This window comes from Culex quinquefasciatus, chromosome 2, assembly GCF_015732765.1.
Source record: "Culex quinquefasciatus strain JHB chromosome 2, VPISU_Cqui_1.0_pri_paternal, whole genome shotgun sequence".
In the NCBI taxonomy this organism is placed as follows: Eukaryota; Metazoa; Arthropoda; class Insecta; order Diptera; family Culicidae; genus Culex; species Culex quinquefasciatus.
In genome coordinates, this window is record NC_051862.1 from 198,480,195 (window position 1) to 198,503,288 (window position 23,094).

Consider the following 23,094-nt stretch of genomic DNA (forward strand, 5'->3'; position numbering starts at 1 on the left):
TCGGCCCGTCGCTAGTAGAGTTGGTACTATCTCCACGGACGGAGCTTGCGGTTCGTCGGTTCGCTAGATGTTGATGCGTTGTTGAGCTGTTGTTTCTTTCGGTCGTCGTCGTCGTATCGCGGTCTTGCCGTACGCGCTTCGGGCGTAATCTGTGTCAGCGGTGTAATTCGCGGATATTTATGGGTGTTTTCCGACGGATCTTCGATCGAAGGGATTACGCGAAAGTTTCTGTAGTGCAGTGATGTAGTGTACACCCGCTACGCGGTATATTCTTGTAGAGTTGATTGGAAGAAGCCTTCGCGTTCAACCTCCAAGGAGGGTCAAGAAAGAGCAAGAGAGAGTTAGGGAGTTGTGGGAGAGCCGCCGCCGCGCACGACACACACAGGTGAGAGTGAACGGGAGAGCTGCACACAGCAGAGGTCCAGCAGGAAGATTCCGGAATCGCGGGCAGGCTGGAAGAAGCAGTGCTGTGTGTGCTTCATGTTTTCGTCGTTTGTGGTTGTGCACTTGGACGGGGTCAATCCCGAGAAGAAAGCCTACAAGTGTGCCAATCCTGTAGAGTGATTCGTTGTTCATACGGCTCCCTCCAAGATCTGCCATAGCTGTCAAAAGGTGATTCGCGGTGGAGGTCGCGCAATGTTATTGTTTTGATTTCGTCGTGTGTGGGTGGTGTTGTTCAGCTGTGTGCCGTATCGAATTAACCCTGGAGTTCAACCGAAGCTCACGGTGCCGTAACGCAAATTGTGTGCGATAATAGTTTATGAAAAATTCAACAAATCAAGTTGGTGGCGTCAAGTCGTTCGGAAAGTGAAATGAAAGTCCGAAAGTGATTCAACTTGGCTGAAGATCAAATCGCAGAAAATCCGTACGAAGAAGCTTTGTGTTGCTGTGTTCAAGTGATGTTGTTCCAGCGTTGTGTGTGCTCAGGTGTACAAAGCCCACCTTCCTTACTTCATCACATCTCCGCGCATAAGGCTGTGAGCGTGTGATGCTGAGGCTAACGAGCAAAAAGGGAATCATTACAACAACAACAACGTAACACCGACAAGTGAAACTCTCTGAACAGGTCGTCCCGGATCTTGGCCGCAACACACCTCGTCAAGATGAACAACAACACGTCCCGCTCGCATCTGCAGTCGCTGTTCAACAACTCGCTGGCGATCCGCCAGGAGATTCAGCGCTTCGAGAGCGTCCACCCGTCGATCTACGCGATCTATCATCTGATCGACCTGCTGGACGACAGCCAGGTGGCGTCGCAGATACGCGACCATGTCGTGTGCATTGAAGGTACGGTTCAAACAATCGGGGTTGCACTGTTTGTTTTTGTCTTGCGTTGGCACACGGTTGACCCTGAAATTGGACCGGCTGCAGCCGTCGGTGCCGCCGCCGCCAGTGCAACGTGCTTTCGTGATGTAAACAATAATTAGAAGTCTGCCACAGCGATTGTGATGTGATGTGGGGTAATTGGATGCAGGGCATATGTTTGTACACAGATTGTTGTACGTTGATGGCGTTGGCGGGGATTTTTGTGTACTCAATTTGTGATTTTTTTTAGCAAAGCGATTTTATGAACAAATTTTTGATTACAGTCCAGGCTCGTTTACCTTCACATAACCACATCTTCGGATAACCGAATCATTAAAAAAGAAGTTTTGTTATCTTATTTGGAATTGAAATAATTTAAAACATACCTAACCTATAACATAATCCAAAGTGATCTTATAATATGTGAATTATGCAGGAATTCATTTGGTAATATAACTGTCAATCAAACACTCTAATTTGAACTCGAAAAAATATAAATAAAAACACACAAAAAATAAGGTCTGGACTGTATCCAGTTTTTTAAGCAACATCGGTGAACATCGGTTCAACGATCAAATCACTCACTTATCGCCGAACGAATCATTGACGATTGGATCGCGTAACAATTCGCGAGCGAACACGACTCGCTAGCTGCCATCGTTTTGGTTAATCGCTTCACATAGCAATACAAATAGGTTCTTTTTGAATTTCTTTGTCTACTCCGTCCGTCGACAAACGAATATATTCAGAGAGGAGAGAATCTAACGAAATACCAGCTCTTCTGGTCTGCAGTTTGCCGTCAATTTGAAATTGGCATGGTGGAAATTGCTGCCAAATCTATCTTTGATGTAATAGTATCAACAAAATTGCAAAAATAATTTAATAAATGATCAAAACAAACCGATCGCAGACTTTTTTGAGTCAGCTTTGAGCGACACGGCGCAATCGGTCTCTTTGAGCCATTCGCTGTTCTACCCGATTGGAGTGAGAGCGAGAGCAAAGTTGTTGAGCTGAAATATGACTCCTAAACTACTCTAAAGTGATTTTGATTTTTTGAATCCAAGATGGCGACCAAAATTACAATAATTTAATGCTGTTAAAGAAAGAAAATAAATAAATAAATAAGGAAAACAAAATTTAGCATGATACGATGATTCAAAGTCCCATACAAATTTGGATAATCGAGCTTCGGAATATCGAAACATAAGATAATCGAAGCTTCGTATAGCCGAGTTTGAACAAATATAAAAACATTTATGTTTTTATATTTAAAAGAATAAAGGTAGGGATTTAATAACAGCAAAAATCTGCTATTTAGATTTTCAAAAATATTCAAACATTGAAAAAACGAAAATTTTCAAATTTTGATATTATTTTATTTTATTTTTGCATAATTAACTGAATGATTCTCTAAAATTTAATAAAATATATAATGAAATTCCTAATAAAAAATATAGAAATTTGTAAAAAACATTAGAAAATTTGAAAATGTACTTGATAGTTCTAAAATAAAAAAAAAATCGACAATCAAAATTTCATTAAAATAATTATTCAGTAATAAAATCATTCAAATTCTAAAAACTTCGCCATTTACAGAAAGTCTGTCAATTTTTGAACATATTTGAGTCATGTTTTAGGTTAGAGATCCAAATTTCGAGATTATATATATTTGTGATTCGATAATCCAGAGTGACATTTTGGCAAATATCTAGAGTTTGAAATTTCAATGTTGAGGATACAACCCTGTCGTCTAGGTGTACCGAGTAGTGCGCCTTCACGGTACACAGGAAGTGTACCGCGAGAGAGAGAGAGAGAGCTGTGACCGAGCTGTCACTGCACAACAAACGAGAAGCCATTACCTTTTTCGATCTAGTAGAATAAACACGTGAGTAAAGTTAAATCGCGTTTTATTCCGTGTGTTCCGTTCCGCAAGAATCCGAAACCCACTTTAGGTTATCGGCCCGGTCGTATTCCGAAAGTCTACGGGAATCGCGAGTGAGTCGGGTGAACGATGGCGGAATCCGGACAAGAGGAGCGTTTCTTCGTCCCACTGCTCGACGGGACGAATTTCAATGCGTGGAAATACCGGATGCTGGTGTTCTTGGAGGAGCACGAATTGCTGGAATGCATTGAGAAGGAGGTCGAAGAAATGGTCGAGCTGGTAGTGAAAGACGAAGACACGGCGCAAGAGAAAGCGCAAAAGCAGGTCAAGATTGACCGGCGGCGGAAGATGGACCGTAAGTGCAAGTCGAAGTTGGTCTCCCGGATCAACGACGACCAGCTGGAACACATCCAGGACGAGAAGACGCCCAAGCTGATCTGGGAGAAGCTGCACCGTGTTTTCTTGCGGGAAAGTGTTGCCAGGCGGATGCACTTGCAACGGCAGTTGCACTCGATGAAGTTTGACGGCGGCAGCCTGCAGTCCCATTTCCTCCGTTTCGATCGCCTTCTTCGGCAGCTCCGGGCGACTGGGGCGAAGGTGGACGAGCTGGACGCTGTGTGCAGTTTGTTCCTGACGTTCGGCACGGCATTTTCCATGGTGATCAAGACGCTCGAATCGATGAAGCCGGAAAATTTGAGCTTGGAGTATGCGAAATGCCGGCTGCTCGACGAGGAGGTGAAACAAAAGGAGATAGGTGTCGAATCGGTGCCTGCGGGAACGTCATCGAATCGTGACGTCGCTGCTTTTTCTGGATCGGCGAAAACGAAGAAAAAGCTGCAGTGCTGGGCGTGCAAGCAGGAGGGACACAAGGCCGACGCTTGCCCGTCGAAGAAGGAGAGTGATCGAAAGAAGAAGAAGAAAAGTGACAACAAGCCCAAGGCACACTTGGCGGAAGAAAGTGGGGGCGTTTGCTTTGTCGGTGTGGGAAGTGGAGACGGTTTGCGAAGAGTGGATTGGTTCATCGACTCTGGTTGTTCCGATCACATAGTGAACGACAAATCGCTGTTCGAATCGTTGAGTCCCCTGAAGTGCCCGATTGAGATAGCCATCGCGAAGGACGGTGAGTCGATCAAGGCCGAGTTTTCTGGAACGGTCAAGTTGTTTGCTGATGTCGGTGAAAAGTTGATCGATTGTACCGTGAAGAATGTGCTGTATGTCCCGGACTTGCGTTGCAATCTATTTTCTGTGATGCGGGTTGACGACGTGGGCATGGAAGTGTCCTACGGAAACGGGAAAGTGGTGATACAGCACGGGCAGAGAATCGTCGCGAGTGGTTCCCGCTGCGGAAAGTTGTACCGACTGAACTTGTTCAGAGCTACGCCGGGGAACAGTGAATCTCTGCTGACGTGTGGCCGCATACCGAAAAGTCTGGAACTGTGGCACCGTCGATTTGGGCATCTCAATCCGAAGAGTCTGGTGAAGTTGATTCAGGACGACATGGTGGTTGGACTGAACCAGAATGTGAGCGACAAGGACAAGGACATTGTCGTGTGCGAGTCCTGTGTGATCGGGAAGCAAACCCGGAAGCCGTTCGTAACGCGTGAAACAAGAGCGTCGCGAGTGCTAGAAGTGGTCCACTCGGACGTATGTGGTCCGATCGCACCGGTCGGAGTTGAAGGCAAGAAGTACTTCGTGAGTTTCACGGACGACTGGAGCCATTTCGTGGTGTTGTTCCTGATGAAGAGCAAAGACGAAGTGTTCGAGAGCTTCCAACGCTACGAGGCGATGGTGACGGCGAAGTTTGGTCGGAAGATCAGCCGCCTTCGCTGTGACAACGGCGGCGAGTATCGAGGAAAGGACTTCGAGAAGTTCTGCCAGGACCGTGGGATCCAGATCGACTGGACTGTGCCGTACACGCCGGAGCAGAACGGGGTAAGTGAGCGATTGAATCGCAGCCTCGTCGAAAAGGCCCGTGCGATGCTGGACGACTCAGGAGCTGACAAGCGCTTCTGGGGTCAAGCGGTGCAGACGGCGGCCTTCCTGTTGAACCGGAGTCCCACGAGCTCTCAAGGAAAACGTCACGCCCTACGAGCTGTGGGAGGGTTCGAAGCCGAACGTCGCCAAGCTGCGCGCATTTGGCTGCCCGGTGTACGCTCACGTACCCAAGGAACTCCGGAAGAAGCTCGACCCGAAGGCGTGGAAGGGCGATTTCGTTGGCTACCACCAGAACGGCTACCGAGTGTGGAACCCCGAGCTCGAGCGGATTGTCCACGTACGAGATGTCGACTTCGCGGAGGAGAAGGAATCCGGATCGCACAAAAGTAAGTCTCTGCACAAGATTTCTCAACCGATTGTTGGAGACGAGTCGTCAGACGAGGACCAGTCAGACGATGAGCAAGAAGCGGCCAGTGTGCGTTCAGCTGAAACGGATGGCACATCGAGTGAGCAACCGGAAGACGACTTTGACAGTTGCGAGGAGGAACCCCTGCCTCAAGGAGGTGGCGTAGACCAACCGCAGCGTCCGCAACGAGAGAAGACCGCGCCTGCCTGGCTCAAGGACTACGAGGTCGACTATGCAGCGTACGCCTTGAACGCGATGAACTACGTCGAAAATCTTCCGAACTCGCTCTCGGAGGCCAGGAAGCGAAGCGACTGGAAGCTGTGGGAAGCGGCTATCAACGAGGAGATGGAGTCTCTGTTGAAAAACCGAACCTGGACGCTGGAGAAACTTCCTGCGAAGCGGACACCAATCACAAGTAAGTGGGTGTTCAAGATAAAGCGGGGAACCGACGGCAAGCCTGACCGGTACAAGGCCCGCCTGGTCGCTAGAGGGTTTAGCCAGAAGTACGGCCTGGACTACACTGAGACGTACTCGCCCGTTGCCAAGCTGGACACGTTGCGCACTGTCCTAGCCCTGGCAAACCACGAGAAGATGGTGATCCACCAGATGGACGTTCGCACAGCCTTTCTCAACGGCGAACTAACGGAGGAGATCTTTATTGCTCAACCCGAGGGGTTCGAGCAGGGCGAGAATCTGCTGTGTCGGCTTCAGAAGTCCATCTATGGGTTGAAGCAAGCATCGCGCGCGTGGAACGATCGTTTCCATGCATTCGTCGAAGGCCGGCTGAAGTTCGTGCGCAGCATGAACGACCAGTGTCTCTACACCAAGCAGACGAAAGCTGGAAGGTTGATCGTACTTCTGTACGTTGACGATGTGTTGGTCATCGGGCCATCGCAGAAAGCTGTTGACGCGGTGAAGTCGTGCATGTCCAAGGAGTTCGAGATGACTGACACCGGAGAAGTGGACTGTTTCCTTGGAATGAAAATCGAGCGCGACGTGGAGGAACGAAAGTTGCGGATCAGCCAGCGGCAGTACTTCCAGGACATGCTGCTGCGTTTTGGAATGCAGGACTGCAAACCAGCGTCGACGCCGATGGAGTGTCGTTTGAAGCTACTGAAGGGTGCCGAGAAGGACCGCACGGACGCCCCGTACAGAGAGCTGATAGGGTGTCTAACCTACGCTTCAATCACGACGAGACCGGACCTGGCTGCAGCAGTTAACTTCCTAAGCCAGTTCCAGAGCTGCCCGACCAACACCCACTGGGCGCACCTGAAAAGGATCTTGCGCTACGTGAAGGGAACGCTGGACTTCGGTCTAGTGTATCGTGCGAAGGAAGGAGCGCCAACTGTTGAGGTGTTCACGGACGCGGACTGGGCCAACGACCCAACGGACCGACGTTCGATCAGCGGATGTGTGTACCAAGTTCTGGGATGCACTACTGGGTGGATGACCCGGAAGCAAAACTGCGTCTCACTCTCATCCACCGAAGCGGAGCTGACCGCGCTTTGCAGCGCTGCGTGCTACGAGATGTGGCTCGTACGACTGCTGCAGGATTTGGAGCTCAAGATTCCTGAACCAGTCACGTTCTACGAAGACAACCAGTCGTCGATACGGATCGCAGAAGAATCGAAGGATTTTGGACGGCTGAAGCACGTGGACGTGAAATACCATTTCCTGCGGGACCTGGTGAAGGAGGACAAGATTTGCCTGCAGTTCCTGAAGTCAGAAGATCAACTTGCGGATATGATGACCAAGGGGCTGCCACCCGGAGCTTTCCGGAAACATCGTGCCAGCATTGGATTGGCAGACGGCAGCGCTTGAGGGGGAGTGTTGAGGATACAACCCTGTCGTCTAGGTGTACCGAGTAGTGCGCCTTCACGGTACACAGGAAGTGTACCGCGAGAGAGAGAGAGAGAGCTGTGACCGAGCTGTCACTGCACAACAAACGAGAAGCCATTACCTTTTTCGATCTAGTAGAATAAACACGTGAGTAAAGTTAAATCGCGTTTTATTCCGTGTGTTCCGTTCCGCAAGAATCCGAAACCCACTTTATTCAAAAACTAATAATCAAAAAATAAATAAAAATGAAAAATCAGAATAATAGAAATTATAAAAACATATCATTTCAAAAAATCAGAAGTTAAAAAATTCAGAACCAAATTAAAAAAAAAGAATTAAAAAAAATATCTATTCATAAATGAAAAAATAAATAAAAAATAAAAAATAACCAAAAATTTATTATTTGAAAAATTTAAAGACAAATCATACCAGTTCGTACTATCAAAATTTTACTCCGGATAATCGATTCACGAAATATGTATTTTTTTCGAAATTTGGGTATCTAACCTGAAATACGTTTTAAAAATTGTATTTAATTTTTTCTTTTTTTCGGAACTTTTAGAATTTAAATGATTTATTAAATTTAGATTGTTTTCAATGTAATTTTCACATTTAAATATTTAAATTATATTTCTGATTTTTGTATAATCAATTTGTACACCCACGGGAATCGATCCAGAGACCTTTGACAGACTAACCCAACGATGTTGTTTTTTAATTTCTAGAGTTTTTTAATAGGTTCTATAAACAAAATTATATAAAACACAATGGCTTATAGGACCCTTAAAAAATCTGGATTTATTTCTGAATATTTTTGCAAAATTTTTGAGAATCATCAAGTTAATTATGCAGTAAATATCAAATTATTTTTAAAGCTTGATAAAAAAAATCAACTGATAAATCTTTCTCAGTGTTGGAAACATTTCAGGGGTAATACAGCTACAACGACGAAGTTGACCTTATAGCTGTCGGCCGCCCTGGGCTCCTAAGTGTATGAAAGTATGGCACGGAGCGACGGCGCCGAATACCCATATTTACACAAAGAATTTTAGAGCGCCCGCCGCGGGATTCGAACCGGCGACCTCTGGATTGTGAGTCCGATTGATCCACACGGGCGGGACAAAAAAAAAATTTTTACAGCTACAAACTTTGCTTTATAAATTTCAAAGTTCATTTTTAAAATTTTCAACTCGAAAGACTTAATTATTGCAAAAATTTCGCTATGCATAACATAATTGCTTATTTACTGGCCCGCTGTGTCCCAAAACAACTTCCGCTTAATTTACAAACTCATCCCCTAAGGCGGCGAAGAAAGTAGAAAACATCTCCGGAACAGCTAGGCAAAAGAAGGTCAGTCCAGCAAACTGAAAATCAAAAAAAAAATCACCAACAAAAACAGAACTCTACCCATAGCCGAGCCAATGCGAAATTCGTAAAAATTAAACAAAACTCATCCCCGGTAAAAATAGCACTCTCCAGATAGCCATTTAACGGGGGGGCAGTTATGACTTACTAAAACTTGCATAAAATTAGCATAATCATTGTTTATGGCACCCAGATCGGCGGGCAGGCGGGCAGTCAAAAGGAGGAAGAAACACATGTCTGCTGACCGACTGACTGAGAAGATGACTCGGTAGAAAAGCGTTCAGCAGATCAGCGTGGTAGAAAGTTTTGCCATCAACTGGCCGTGCAGCGCGAAAATGGGTGTAAAACTCATATTTCATAACCCCACAATCTTGTAGCGCCGCCCGGGACCAGTCAGTCTGGTCGGTGGTCGAATTGGGGAGGCTAATGTGTAAATTGCTTTTTGATGGGAAAATTTCCGCTTCTTCGAGATGTTTGATGATTTTTCCTGAGACTGAGCGAATGTGTGAAGCTGTGAAAGGTCTTGAATTTCACAGAAAATGATAAAATATACCATTTTTTCGCATTTTTCTATGGACTGTTCTAAAATGCTACACATTGGCAGAACGACGAAGGAAATTGAGCTGACTAAGCTTCCCTTACAAAATGGGGAAAGAGAATGAAATATGGCACACTGGCTTAAGGGGTGAACACTAAACGCTGCCCAGAATCTAGGTCAGTAGGATCTTTATCTTGGAAAATGAAAACGCTTTCAAAGCGCGACAATTTTGGACTCACAAGATACATAAATCACATGCTTTATTTTGATTCATCTGCACGAAAGCCGCCCCCTGAAGCTAAGAAGAAGACGAGTTCAGCCCCTCTTGAAATCAACAACAGCGACTTGAAGTCATCCTGGGGGTGGACCATTTAGCCTTAACGTTATAACCCAAAATAGTTCTCCACTCGCGCTGCCGCTGCTGGATCCGGCCTTAAATTCAATAAGCATATTTCAGCATGATTGGATTTCCCATGGTGAAAAGAAAAAAAAAGCATCTTGGACCCAACTCCATCGTGCCGCTGAGAACTTCTTAGCTGGTGGATGCTTTCAATTATTCAGAATCCTTTCTTTTCTGCCTTCCGAGCGCGGTCGGTCAGCTGACTCAACAGGGTTTTTCCATTTTCCCTTGAAGGACTACGAAAAGAGCCAAAAAACAAAAAAAAGCAGCAGGAAAATTGCCTTGGAGGAGTTCCACGGAGAATGTTGAGAAAGGGTCGTCGCAAAATTGTGATGCGCCAAGGAAGTGGAAGATGTTGAGGTGGCCAACCAAAAATTTCAATTTTATATGCCAAGAAAGCCACTGGGAAGAAGTTTGTGCTGCGTCAGTGCTTTGTGATAGCAGAATAATTTGGCAGGTGTTCGCAAACACAAGAAAGAACTTAAAAATGTTAAAATACTTTATTATTTTAATTTAATGATATCTTTCTTTATATTGCAGTTAAAAATATTTAATTTAATTTCAATAATTTACATTTCATACAACATAATTTTGCATATTGCACTTGGTTGGTTAATATTGAGAAAGTGTTGCCAGATAATCGTGTTTAACGATACATCATTGGAATTGTTTTTCGTTAAACTATTTGAACGGGTCGAATAATGGTTTCAAAAAGCATTTCTGGAGTTTTTTTTTTTGTAAGGTCCAATAAACCAAATGTCCAGTTTTTGCTTTTAGGGTGTTTTTGAAACCGCCTTTAGTCAGGGGTATTAAAAAACACCCAAAATGAAAAAACTGAAAATTTGGTTTTTTGGACTTTATAAAAAAACTCCAGATTTCTACCGAAATTACTTAAGTCCGTCCGGCGTCAAAAGAAGAATAAAAATGCCATCTAACGGATATATCTCGAGACAGGGTTGCCAGATCTTGAAAATTCATTAGCGATTTTGAAGACATCAACCAGGATCGCATCAAACCTTCCCAGCTCAAATCGGACTGCTTAGTGCTGAGGAAACATGGCAAGGATCAAGTTGTTCAGCTTTTGTCTTTTTGACAGAGTTATGTGAAAATAGTAGTTTATGCAACTAGTTGCAAAAAGAGGATTTTTTCAGCACGAGTTGTACATTTATCCAACGAGGTTCACCGAATTGGATAAATACGAAGAGTGCTGAAAAAATCAAGTTTTGCAACGAGTTCCATACAACATTTTTTGCAATTCCAAAAAACACACACTGAGTAAAATTTTATATCAAATTTTCATGTTTTTTGTCAATAAATCATTTAAATCAAAAAAACGTTGAAAAGTGTTACTTTTCGAAACAAGTGCTGATAAGTTCAACTTTTCAGCACCCATTTGAGTGCTGAAAAGTAGAACTTTTCAGCATTTATTTTGAAAAGGGTTGCTATTCGATTCTGTTATTTTTGGTACAGAAAAGTAGGCTAATTCGTCGTTCAAGAATGACAGGAAAAGTTAGTAGTTTCACGACGGAATTGCAAAAAGAACTTTTTCAAGTTTGTTAGAATATGGTTCAAAAAGTATTTTGTTTATTTTTTGTTTTTATTTTTTTTATTTATTTTTTTTTTTTCATTTGAGGGGTGACTTTTCATGCCGGGAAATCATGAAAAAGTCTGGAAATCGCCAAAATTTACAAAATAATCGAGAAAAAGTTAGATATTTCAAGATAAGTTGTTTGAAAAATATGTTCTAGCTATTGAATAGTTTTGCAAAATCTTGTGAAAATTTCCAAATGTAATGCCCTCAATTCGTCTTCAGACTTAACTTAATATTTGAAGAGTCATTTCACCATTTTGATCTTTTTAAGAATGAAGTTATTTGTCAGTTTAACAATTAAATTAATGTTTTTTAATAGTTTCAAAAATAAAAACTTTTTTTTTAATTTAAAACATAAAACGTTTGGATTTTATTAAATAGATTTCAAGCAATGTTTAATCTTTTTTCCCATTTAAATAAAAAAGCCAACAAGTTCTCAAGGGCTATTACAATTTACAATATCTTAAATATTGTAAATTGTAATAGCCCTTGAGAACTTGTTGGCTTTTTTATTTAAATGGGCAAAAAAGATTAAACATTGCTTGAAATCTATTTAATAAAATCCAAACGTTTTATGTTTTAAATTAAAAAAGGTTTTTATTTTTGAAACTATAAAAAAACATTAATTTAATTGTTAAACTGACAAATAACTTATAAATTTTCAATTAGGCAGTTAAAAAATGTTTAAAGTATATACTTTTTCAAAAAAAAAAAATGGATTTCGTGAGAGGTGTGAGAGGAGAGGAAGCATCAATTCTTATGAACTAAATTTTTCATTGAATAGAAATAAATTATTGAACATTTGAAAACTGGAATTATGTATATGTAAAAAAAACAAATTAAATTTGATTATATATATATATTTCAATTGCTAGATATTTTTAATGTGTTAAAGAATAATGACCGTAATCATATTTTTGCGTTATTTTTTAATTAAAATTAAATTAATAATTACTTGAATTATTTGCGCTCCCTTTTTATTTTCCAGCTAAAATTAAGAAACAAAAGCTTAAAATTGTATTTTAATATTTAGCAATGTTATGTCATAGTAAGTATAAATTATTTTATAATTTGTTATTGTTATTTGAGTAAGAAATGCCTTTTATTTGAGGTTCTGAAAAAGTTGAGGAAAAAGGTCAACAAATAGATTATATTCCTCACTTTCTCATTTCCATATTTTTTAATTATTTTTCTTGAGATCTTCACATTTTACAAAAGGTTCATTTTTTAACATGGAAAATTGAACCAATAGTATCCGAATTGTCGTCAGTTGAAAACTACAGGCTTATAATGTGACACTTAGAAAAACTTATTTTGATCCAATTCTTTATAAGGCTGTATCTCAGAAACTAATTTTCCAATTTTCACAATCTCAAAAGAAAAATTGTAGAAGCACTTCAATTTTTTAAGGGGTTTTTCCAAAAATTTAATTTCAAATCGGTGCCTTTTATCAAAAAACAGTACTTTTCGAATGCAAATTTGATTTTGCTTTGCTGAAATTGTTTAAAACTGTGTAGCAAATATTCTCCATTTTCAAAAAATCATATCCCTGTAATCAGATTTCGCATCATAATGCACTATGGCTCAAAGGTTTCCTTTTGAAACCTATAAAATATATCGAAAATTCTCCAAAATTAAAATTATGTATTTTGAGAAACGGATGTTTTAGAGTGTAACTTTTTTGTTAAGAAAATTGCCAAATGATTCGATATACTTCTCCAGAATCACACAACATTTCTAGAAAACAAGTCGTGTTCAAAACTAATAATATGAAGCATGTTCATATTCCAAAAATGCCTTCTTAAGAATCTTTAATCATAGATAAAATTTTACAACCTTTTTTTTGATGAGACCCACCTGTTGCACAGCCTTCAAATAACTTTTTTCAAAAATCATTAGAAATCAGCAAAAAAAACACGAAAATGACAACTACACAAAATGACACTGAACTTTCTGTAAAACACAAACCAAATACTGAACAATATGCTTATTCAATTACCCAGAACTTAAGATTTTAACGGCAGTAAAGTAGAATTTACTTATTCACAGTATTTTTTGACGTACCTCAGTTTTTCAATAAAAATAACTAACAGCTCAGCATATTTTAACTTTTACAGTGCGTTTCTGATTTAGTGTGCACAACTATTTGTAAGAGTAATGTTTAACGAAAATCGAAAGGGGTCAGCGCAACTTTTTCCTATTTCGTGTGAGCTAAAAGAGATCAGCTTAGTATACTACTTCCTATTTGGTGTTTATTTAAGCGATTTGCAGCCAAATTATAATAAATTCGTGGTGGACAGACTCGAACAAAAACTTGTTCAAAAATTATCACTAAAAGTCTAAAAGGTACACCGGAGAACCCCTGCCACAAGTTTTTTGTTGCTCACAAAAGCGTTCGTCTTGAAAATTTAATTTCGCCCCAAGGCCCAGTGCTGAATTGTACTCCCATCGTCCTTATTCCACCATTATCATCAACTTCAGCGTTGCCGGTGACAGTGTGCACAGAGAGAAAGACAACCCACAGTACCCAGGGGGGAAGACCGGAAGACCGATGTCAACCAACATGTGCTACCTCAGTAATGAAACTGCATAATGAACCAAAGAGTGCGGGGACAATGCACTGCCAGGACTCCATATGACGAGGCCTGGTCAGCAAAAAAAAAACGGATGAGGTCATCGACCTGACCCCAAGAAACCCCAAAGAAGCCACGCCAAGTCAGCTGCAAGTGCCTTGCTAAACGTCAATCACTGGCTGAAGCGAGAGCGTGGTGGTGCCGTAACAGGCTTAACGTTTCGCGCGCGGTTCAACGCTAGTTCAAACCTGCAAGTATCGACAGACCGTGTTGAACACTCTAGTCGGAAACGAGCGCCAACATGACGTAATCTGATTTTCATCTCCACGGCTGCAAGCTTAGACCTACTTTGTGGGTACAACTCTTCGTTGTAGAGTTGCACAGCTGAGTCGTGCACGCCGGAGAAGTCTCCGGAGGTAATGGTCAGTTTATGGGCTTTGTGATAAGGGAAAGAAACCCGCGAAAAGCGATTCTTCTGCAAACCACGGGGCCTTCATATCACGATGGAGTCTCGGAAGACGGTGTTTCAACTTCCAAGAAAGAGGGTTGTTAAATCTCGGCCAAGCTTTTACGAGCTCACCGAGTCGAGATTGAATCGATTTTGGGAGGTTTAGACGAGCGAGTAAATGGCGGAGGAAACGCTTCATTAGGCGTCCTGCTGTCTGGGAGTGGTATGAAGAAGGATTAAATGGCTTGAAATTGTGCTGGGTCGTTTTAAGGAAATTGGATATTTTGATATAGGAGGTGGTGTGGTTTTATTGGTTAATAAATTTGATTGTCCAAATTGTTTCAATTGGGATTCTTCTTCTTTAGCATTTTGTGAAATAACTCGTTAAACTTTCTATCTCAGCTTATTTTTCTCAAATTAAACTAAATTCCAAAACACGACGACCACGTTGCTCCAGCTACTGTCCCTGATTTCCGCCACAAATGCCTCCAGCAATCACACTAATGACTTCATCGGAACTTCCCGCGCACCGGTGCCTACGGCAACGTCCTTCGTCGAGCTCAACCCGTTGTTTAAGTCGGTACACCGCACAAAATCAGAGAGCAGCCGTAATCCACAGTAATTAAACCGTCCACAAAAACCGCAAGCCACCGGATGGGGGGTGGTGGGCCAAGGCCATTTTACTTTCGATTAGAATTATCATAATTTAACCGACGACGTTGACTTGGCGAAGCCGAGAGGGGAGGTAGTCTTCTACGCGACAGTCGATCAACTAGGCTGGAGAAGACTGCCTAGAACTCCGCGTTGTGTTCAAGGTGTTTCAGAACCTGACAGGTTTGGTAGCGACTGTCAACCGGCGGCGGCGGTGGCGACCGAGTTATGAATTTTTAATTCCACTTTATTGATTATCTCATTCCAACCCCTGCCTGGTCTGGTGCACGTGAAAGTTTGCAACCAAGCTCGTTGAGCTTCTCTTCGGTAGACACTTGGTTCTGTTTTAACACTTGGACTACCATGCTCGAAAAGTCGGTTTCAAAGTTCTTTGCAATATTGGTCATGTGTAACATACACCTTTTTCACTGTCGCTCATAAAGCAAAACGAACTGTTGTTCACTGCAGTAACAACAGTTCAACTTGCTTGTTTTTCAGCTTGGGCATTCCAAGTGTTACAGAACGCCGCTGCCAGTCTGACTCGATACGGTTGTTTACAGTGTGAATCGCTCTCTCTCTCTCGCACAACTAAATATCTTGCCGGGTCTACCGGTTGAACTGTGTGTATTTGTTGGTGCTGTCGTAGCACCCCATGCATACAGCAGTGTATCGATCGATGTTCTCGATGTGCTGCTCAGGAGCTGTTCTGTTTACCGAATAGAACAACTTGCGAGCGAGTTGACGGGTTTTGTGCGAGGTGGAATCGGTAATGGAACACGATGTTGACGTCCCAGGTACTTAACGGGACAAGTGAAAATTGAATCAAGAGTTTGACGGTTCGGTGGTGTCTTCTGTCTCTTTGGTATTGATGGTACCTTAGTTATGCATGAACTTTGAAGATTGACAGCTTTGGGTGGGTAATGTGATTTGGTGTCAATCAATTGTGTGGAATTTAATTAGCATTGTCCGGGGTATAACATTGATCTGGTTCGAGGATACATGATTCAAATGATAGTAAAATGGTATAGTTCTGTAATCCGTTCTCGTAAATTAAGAAAAAGGTTGTTTTGCATAATTTTATAATATTACTTTAAAAATAAGTAAAATTTTGACATGAAAACTTTCCGTGACACAATTGCAAAATGTAAACAATAAACAAACTGACGAAAAAAAGAAACACCGAAATGTAAACAAAACATTTGATGGATCGTGCCAGCATCGCGCACACACGCCGCCAACTCGTTTGATGGGTGACATCTCAATCATCGTCGGTCGATAAACGCCCAACGGAAGATAAAGTAAAAAAGAAGCCAACTGAAAACAAACATTAGCTCGTGCAGCTCATAACCGGTGGGGTAACCCTTAGCTTATCAGGTTAAAATAAGCTCAAGTTCTAGCTTATAAGTTTTTTTTGTGTTTTTAAATTATTATTTTTTCATGCTTTTTTGTTTCGCCTTGCTTTTCAGTAAACACTTTAATATTAAGTAGGCTGAGTAATTGCAGGCCAAGGATTGATACCTAAGAGCATGCAATGGCACTGACCTTGTTGCGTGCTCTTCGGTTGACGTCCACGTAAGGAACATCCTGGAAGGAGCGTAACTAACTACATCCGTAGTTCTGTTAGATCATCTGAATTATCTTGATCAGAACAGTATAGCTCTGGTTCCTTGCGAGTGTCCTATTTTCTTACCTCCACGTTGGCTTGGTTTTCATGATGACCTAGCTGGTGGCCTGTGGAAACGGATCGTAAACCTTTGACCACCGCGGGTCAGAGTCGAGACGGCTAAAAGAAAGGGGCGCGACAATGTGGGAAAGGGAAGTAATTTGTGATTGTAGACGGTATTGTTTTGATTCGCAGTATGTTGAGTCAACTGCTGTGGATGTACCTGAAACATCGCACAACGGGGTTTCTCTTCTCTTCATTCTCAGCTACCACCTATCTCCTATTTTTATTTTGCTCTTCTGATTCCCATTTCTTCACTGATTCAATTTTTTCAATTCAATTCATTTTATTTACCAAAATAACAATTTTACATCTTGTGTGATTGGCTGGTTCATAGAGATATGGCGTTCCTTGCAACTATTTCTTTTTTCATTTACCGCTTGGTAACAGAAGGTTCTTTAAATGCAAATAGTCAAAAACTAGGGAAAATTTGGCCAAAAAAACCTAGTGAGATCGTAATTCACTGATTCTTCTATTTAATATCCAACATTCGATTTTAATTTTATTAACTTTTGATTCTCTTATCTCTCAAAGCTTTTCCACTCTTTTCTATCAATTGATACTGCTGTAACAAACTTTGTTTTGTTTTTTTTTTTTCCTTAAAAATATACTTTTCCTTAATGTACTATAAATATCAAGTCTATTTATCATTCGCCAAATCTTTTTGGATTTTATTGCGAATTTATTTATTTGAATAATTCTTTATCTGTCCTATAAATTATCATTACTATAATCTAAGCTTGTTTTGTATCTAATTTTACATCTAATACATCTAGCTTCTCATTATTATTCTTCAAAATACGGTCATCATTCTCGTACTATTGATACATGATTTTTATAAAACAAATTCTCTTTTACTGTCAATTGTTTTCAATCTTCACCCTTTTTTCAAACAAGTGAGGTTTGAGCCCTTACTCAATTTATGGAATGGTTAAAGGATTAACACAAATACTACTATTGTATTTTTGGTAAACTTTTATAACATGCTTAGGACCAAAAATTGTAACAAAACACCGCGACAAAAGAAATAGCAACAGATAAACAGACTCAACAATAGGGAAGATTTCAGGAGAAAACAATACACAGTAAATAACAATTAGTTTTTGAATTCAAACTTAAAATAAAACAGTTTTTGCTTTAATGAAAGTTGTTAGGCACACTTTAAATGGTTAGGCGCTTATACTTACATCAAACCCTACGTAATGTACCACCCCCGGCCGAGTTAAAATGCGTAACCGGAAAAGAAGGTGTGCATGCCTGGCACGAACACTCAAAGCGTGTTCTAGCGTGCTGCTCGTACTGACTCAGAGCAAGGGTGAGATGTAGGTGTAAGGGCAGTGCGTGTTCGTCGGGAACCTAGTGCATAAGATCGGTCAAGGCCCGTTCTTACACTGAAAATTGCGAATTGCGAATTGCGAAGTAGGCTGAGTAATTCTCTTCATTTTTGCAAATATACTATTCTTTGTAAGTTTGGTTTGTACAAAACTTTGTCCAAGCATTTGAATTTGCTAAGGTTCTGTACATCGATCTTGGTTATGATAAAAGATCGACCTAACCTAACCTAACCTTAAAAGATTGTAAAAAGATTTTTTTTTTCAAAAAATCACGGAAATTTATTTTCTTATTTTTCATTTGAATATTTGTCACTAACACTTGAATTCTATAAAACGTAGTTTTCGAAATATTTCGATATGTTTTAAAAACTACCGTCATCAGGAGTGAAATTAGACCTGGGGGTGAGATTGGGTCATACAAATTTCAGCATTTTTTTATGACCTAATCTCACCCCAGACCCAATGTCACCCCTAATGACGGTATTTTTAAAAGGAATATGCCCTAATGTTATGAATAGTGCAAAATCTGGTACCAAAGATATGAACTTTTGAAAAAATAATAGATTTTTTGGAAAAAAAAATCGAAACAGTTATTAAAAAAACTTAACCATATATTTTAAGATGGAAAATTATTTATGAAATATCTTATTTCAAGTTATGGTAAACTAACCTTCCCCTTATCTTTGGGAAAGTTTCTAAGAGATATACTTTCGTTTGGCCTTATCTTCTTTTGTGATTTTGCATTATTTTCTTTTATTATTCAGAATAATTCAGGGCCATTTCTGTTTCAAGTTTTTAGTTTTGTAGTTGGCATAAAAAAACTAAATTATTGACTAAATTTAAATTTGCATCGATAAAACTTTTAAAATCAATTGTAAACTATTTAGACTAGCACGTATAACTTGCGTATAACACTTATTTATGCGGGAAATTTCACGAATGTTTCATGTTTTAACATTGAAAATCAGACCATTAGTTGCTGAGATATCGACATTAGAAAATGGTGGACTGTTTGGATGAGACTTAGAAAACTTCAATTTTCGTGTTTCTTTTTGTTTAAGCCGCTGTATCTCAGCAACCAGATTACCAATCTTCAATGCCTCTTAGACAATTTTATAGCAAAACTGCAAATATTTCGCTAAAATCAAACTTTCGGTGGCTATATCTTGAAAACAGAGCCTTTTATCAAAAAATCTGTAAAGTACTTTTCGATTGGAAATTCAATTTTACATTTAAAAATTACGTCAGATTTGTTTTTGCATAAAATTTCAGCTTTTTCCGAAAATCATCATTTATCAAAAATTCATAACTCGGTGGCAGATTTTTTGACCATGTTTTTCTATGGCTCAAATGTTGCGAGTTTTCGTCCCTAAAACATATCAAAAAATCTCGAAAATCAAAAAATACGTTTTTTGGGAAATTGAGTTTTTGTAAAAACACTTTTAATTAAAAAATCGGCATTTTTTTTTCAGTGTACCTATTTTTTTCTCAATGGTCCTCAACAATACCTACAACTTTGCCGAAGACACCAAATTGATCAGAAAATTCATTCAAAAGTTACAGATATTCGAATATTTACGTACCATTTTTGTATCGACAGCTGCAAAAATTGTATGGAGACTTGTATGGGTGAACCGATGGCACAATATAGCTTCTTTGATCATAGGGAAGACCCCCACTAAGTTTGAGTCAAATAAAAAATTACAAAAAATAAAAATGGTCGAAATCGGCCGATTTCGTAGAGAGTTGCTCTAAGTCTAATTTTATTTCTAACACACACATACACACAAACACACACACATATACACACACACACACCATCATAAACCTACATTTTTTATAATTTCAGGCCTGAAAAGATTAAAGGTTCCTTCATTATGCAGATAACCAGGATTCTCACGAGTATTCTTCCGAAATGATTTGGAACAATGGAGTTTGTAATTAATTGGACATTTACTATGATATTGAAAAACCGAAGCTCTCATGAGTATTTTAAAGAGGGTTATTTTCTGAACAGTATAAACTATAGTATAAACTATAGGATTCCTTATATTTAGAGTACCTTTTGAAATAAAAAACCTAAAAACAATTAAAATTTAAGAATAGACATTTCATTTCAACAGTTTTGTGCAAAGTTCCTTGTCATATTGGTCATGCGTTACATAAGGGTTCCAGTTAACTGATATAGATTTGCAAATAGTTAGTCTATCCTGCTCATTCCTAATGTAAATATTCACTGTTTGTTAACTAATTTAATCGGTCCATTCACATCGTGTTGCTTGCATTGTCGCTGTGCGATTGAGGTGAGATTAAAAACTTTAAATTGCTTAGGTTTCATCTCCCGCAAAGTTAGAATAATTTGTTTTCGAAATATACTCCTTGGCGATGAAATGCACGATCAATCTAAAAATATAATTTTAATAACGATTTTCAAAACTCGACGTCATTTGCGCACTCTGTTTACAAACAAAACCCCCATTTTTTGTGGGTCGGTTTTGTTTACTTTCAAACTCGTTGCTATACTTTCCGTTCATGATGATTCCCCCTTCGGCGCTCTGCCGCAGATGGCGCTGCTCTAAAATGTGACAGAATTTTTTGTTCTGCTTTGACGCCGTTTGTTAGTTTCCACTTCATCAAGCCAGCGGGCAAAAACGTGACTTCGGACGACGGACCAGCGAATCAGAACCTGCCAGGAGAGTCATCAAAACCGAAGGCCCTTTTCCGTGTGTGTTTGCGCTGCGGTGGAGTGGAAGGCTAAAAATAGTTGGCACGTCTCGCGGAATCTGCACAAATATCACATAACCCCAAAGTGCCAGAAAAGTCACCCCGCTCTGAACGCCGGGCTGCTGCATAGAAGAGCAATACGTCCTCGTCGACGTCGCAGTTCTGACTAGGAAATATAAACATTGCGAAATCAAGGCAATGAACGTTGGATTTTTGTTGTTTTGCTGCCAGCAATGTGGTATTTGTATGCAAGGTATTTTTTGTGACGTTTCAAATTATTTCCTTGCTTGGTTTTGTAAAGTTGTGACAGATTTTAATTGGATTTTGGCTTTAGATTCAAACTATATTTTAATTGATTTTTTAAAGTAACAATTCTGAGGTATTTTTTCAAAAAGACGTAAACTTGCTTGAAATCTTTCAAATCTCGATTTTGCCTTAAGTGAATAATAGCCGTTTCATCAACGAAGGGCAGTATATACCAGATTTTTTTATTTGCGTCAAGATAAGTCTCAAACCCTAATGCAGTTTGTATAGAAAACTATTACTGAATATTTCAGCACTCAAATGGATGCTAAAAAGTACTCAGACAGGCCATTACGTCATCCTAGAATAAATAAGTAATTTCTCAACAGAATTGCAAAAAAAACCTTCAGAGACTCTTATAAACTTTTGGTATTGTTTTCTAAAGATTTTCTTCGTATTTGTGATGTTGATTTAAAAAAGCCTAAAAACTAATATGCTTTTTATGGAATTTGGGCTAAAAACAGCCTCAAAATCTTTCATTCACAGCCAAAACCTTATAAATGAATGACATCCTTTCAAGTTGCATGCTCAAGCTTTCATTTTCCCTCATTCTTTCCACACTCTCTTTTCTGCACCAGTTATCCTTTTACATACTCAGCTCATTCAAAGCCAGCGTACTAAACTCTTTTCTGTAAAGGGACGTGTCTTTTTTCCTACCCCGGCAAGGACGAAACCAATTTGAATGAAGCTCGCAGATCCTTGCAAAAAAGCCAACCAGTCACAAACACAAAATGAGAAAGTAAATCACGCTTTCGTGGTAGATAGTGGGAAAAAGGATTCCGAGGATATCCTAGCGGTGAAGTGGTGTATTATTTATTTATATCTTTTGCCTCTTTTTTCTCGTTCTGTGCATAAAAGTGCCACGGGAACTGTCACCGCGTCAGTTTGCAGACTTCTTCTTTTTTTCAGAAGAGGGCTGAAACTGAAAGTTTTGTAAACGTGATTTTCCTGTTACTCGCTGGGATGCACATTTCTGGATGAGTGCAGCTGACGAAGCAGTTCGTATGGCCATGGATGGCGGGTAGAACTACGTGGGATCTAGGAGGGATTAAATATTGGAGGGCTTGGCTTTATATGGGATATGTATGGCGACTCATGGTAGGATAACTTGTCTAATAAGTCATCCGTTGGATGTTTAGTAAATGTTCACTTGTTTGATATCTACGAGAAATTGTGGAACGAACAAGTCTCACTGTTGGATTCTACTATTTTTAATATGGCAAATTCATGGTCGAGTAACGCCATGCTTCGAATTCCCGAACGCTTCGAAACTCGGACACCTCATCTTGTTTTAACAATTTTTTGGATATAAGTTCGCATGATGAATGTCAAAACTTTCTTATTTGATGAATTCTAACATCAACTTTCTTTTAAATTAGCTTGAACGTTGTAGTCAATAAAAAACACAATAAAAAATAAAAATATAAGTTTACCAAACATATGAAACATTTCACTGAAATATTTCATAGGCGTCCGAAGCACCGGGAAGGCAAAGCTGAAATTTATTTTTTTGATTTCCTTAAATTCTAGCAAATTTTTATATAAAATATCGTTTGTTTTGATGTTAACAGCTTATTTGAGACCTACAGAATAACGTTCACTAACATTCCAGTCCAAATTTGTGCGATTCATAAGCAAAATCAAGTGTCCAGAATTCGAAGCAAAAGTGTCCGGATTTCGAATCAGCTTTTAGTGTCCGGGATTCGAAGCACAACAAGTCTTTTTAACTTTGAAATTCTGATTAAAAATGGTTAGAAAAGACATATTCTGCTTGCATTCTCTTAAAATGTACTATTTTTACTAATCCTGATGATATTTCTACATTTCCTACTTATTACATGTTTTTTTGCCAGCTATAACAAAAATGCTAAGTGTTCGGATTTCGAGGTTTCGAGTCATGACGTAAGCTTTATTGTTATCTACATGGGATTCTGGATGAATTTACCATTTGATCTAGAATAGAGTCAAAATGTGATATCTGCTTAAGATGCTAACTGCTGACGTAAGATTTCTTCATAATTTGGTATTGGAGGATTTAATTGTTTTTGAGTAGCGATTCTCAATGCTCAATCCATCA

General features: G+C 39.9%; 1 protein-coding gene across 1 annotated transcript in view; it reads left to right on the forward strand.

Annotated features, from left to right (window-relative positions):
- Window positions 1–23,094, forward strand: part of LOC6048811 (centaurin-gamma-1A) — a 217,819-nt gene continuing 194,725 nt past the window's right edge. The window contains exon 1 of the mRNA XM_038258293.1: window positions 1–1,287. Coding sequence (XP_038114221.1) covers window positions 1,104–1,287 — 184 coding nt within the window. The 5' untranslated portion in view covers window positions 1–1,103. The remainder of the gene's footprint in view (window positions 1,288–23,094) is intronic.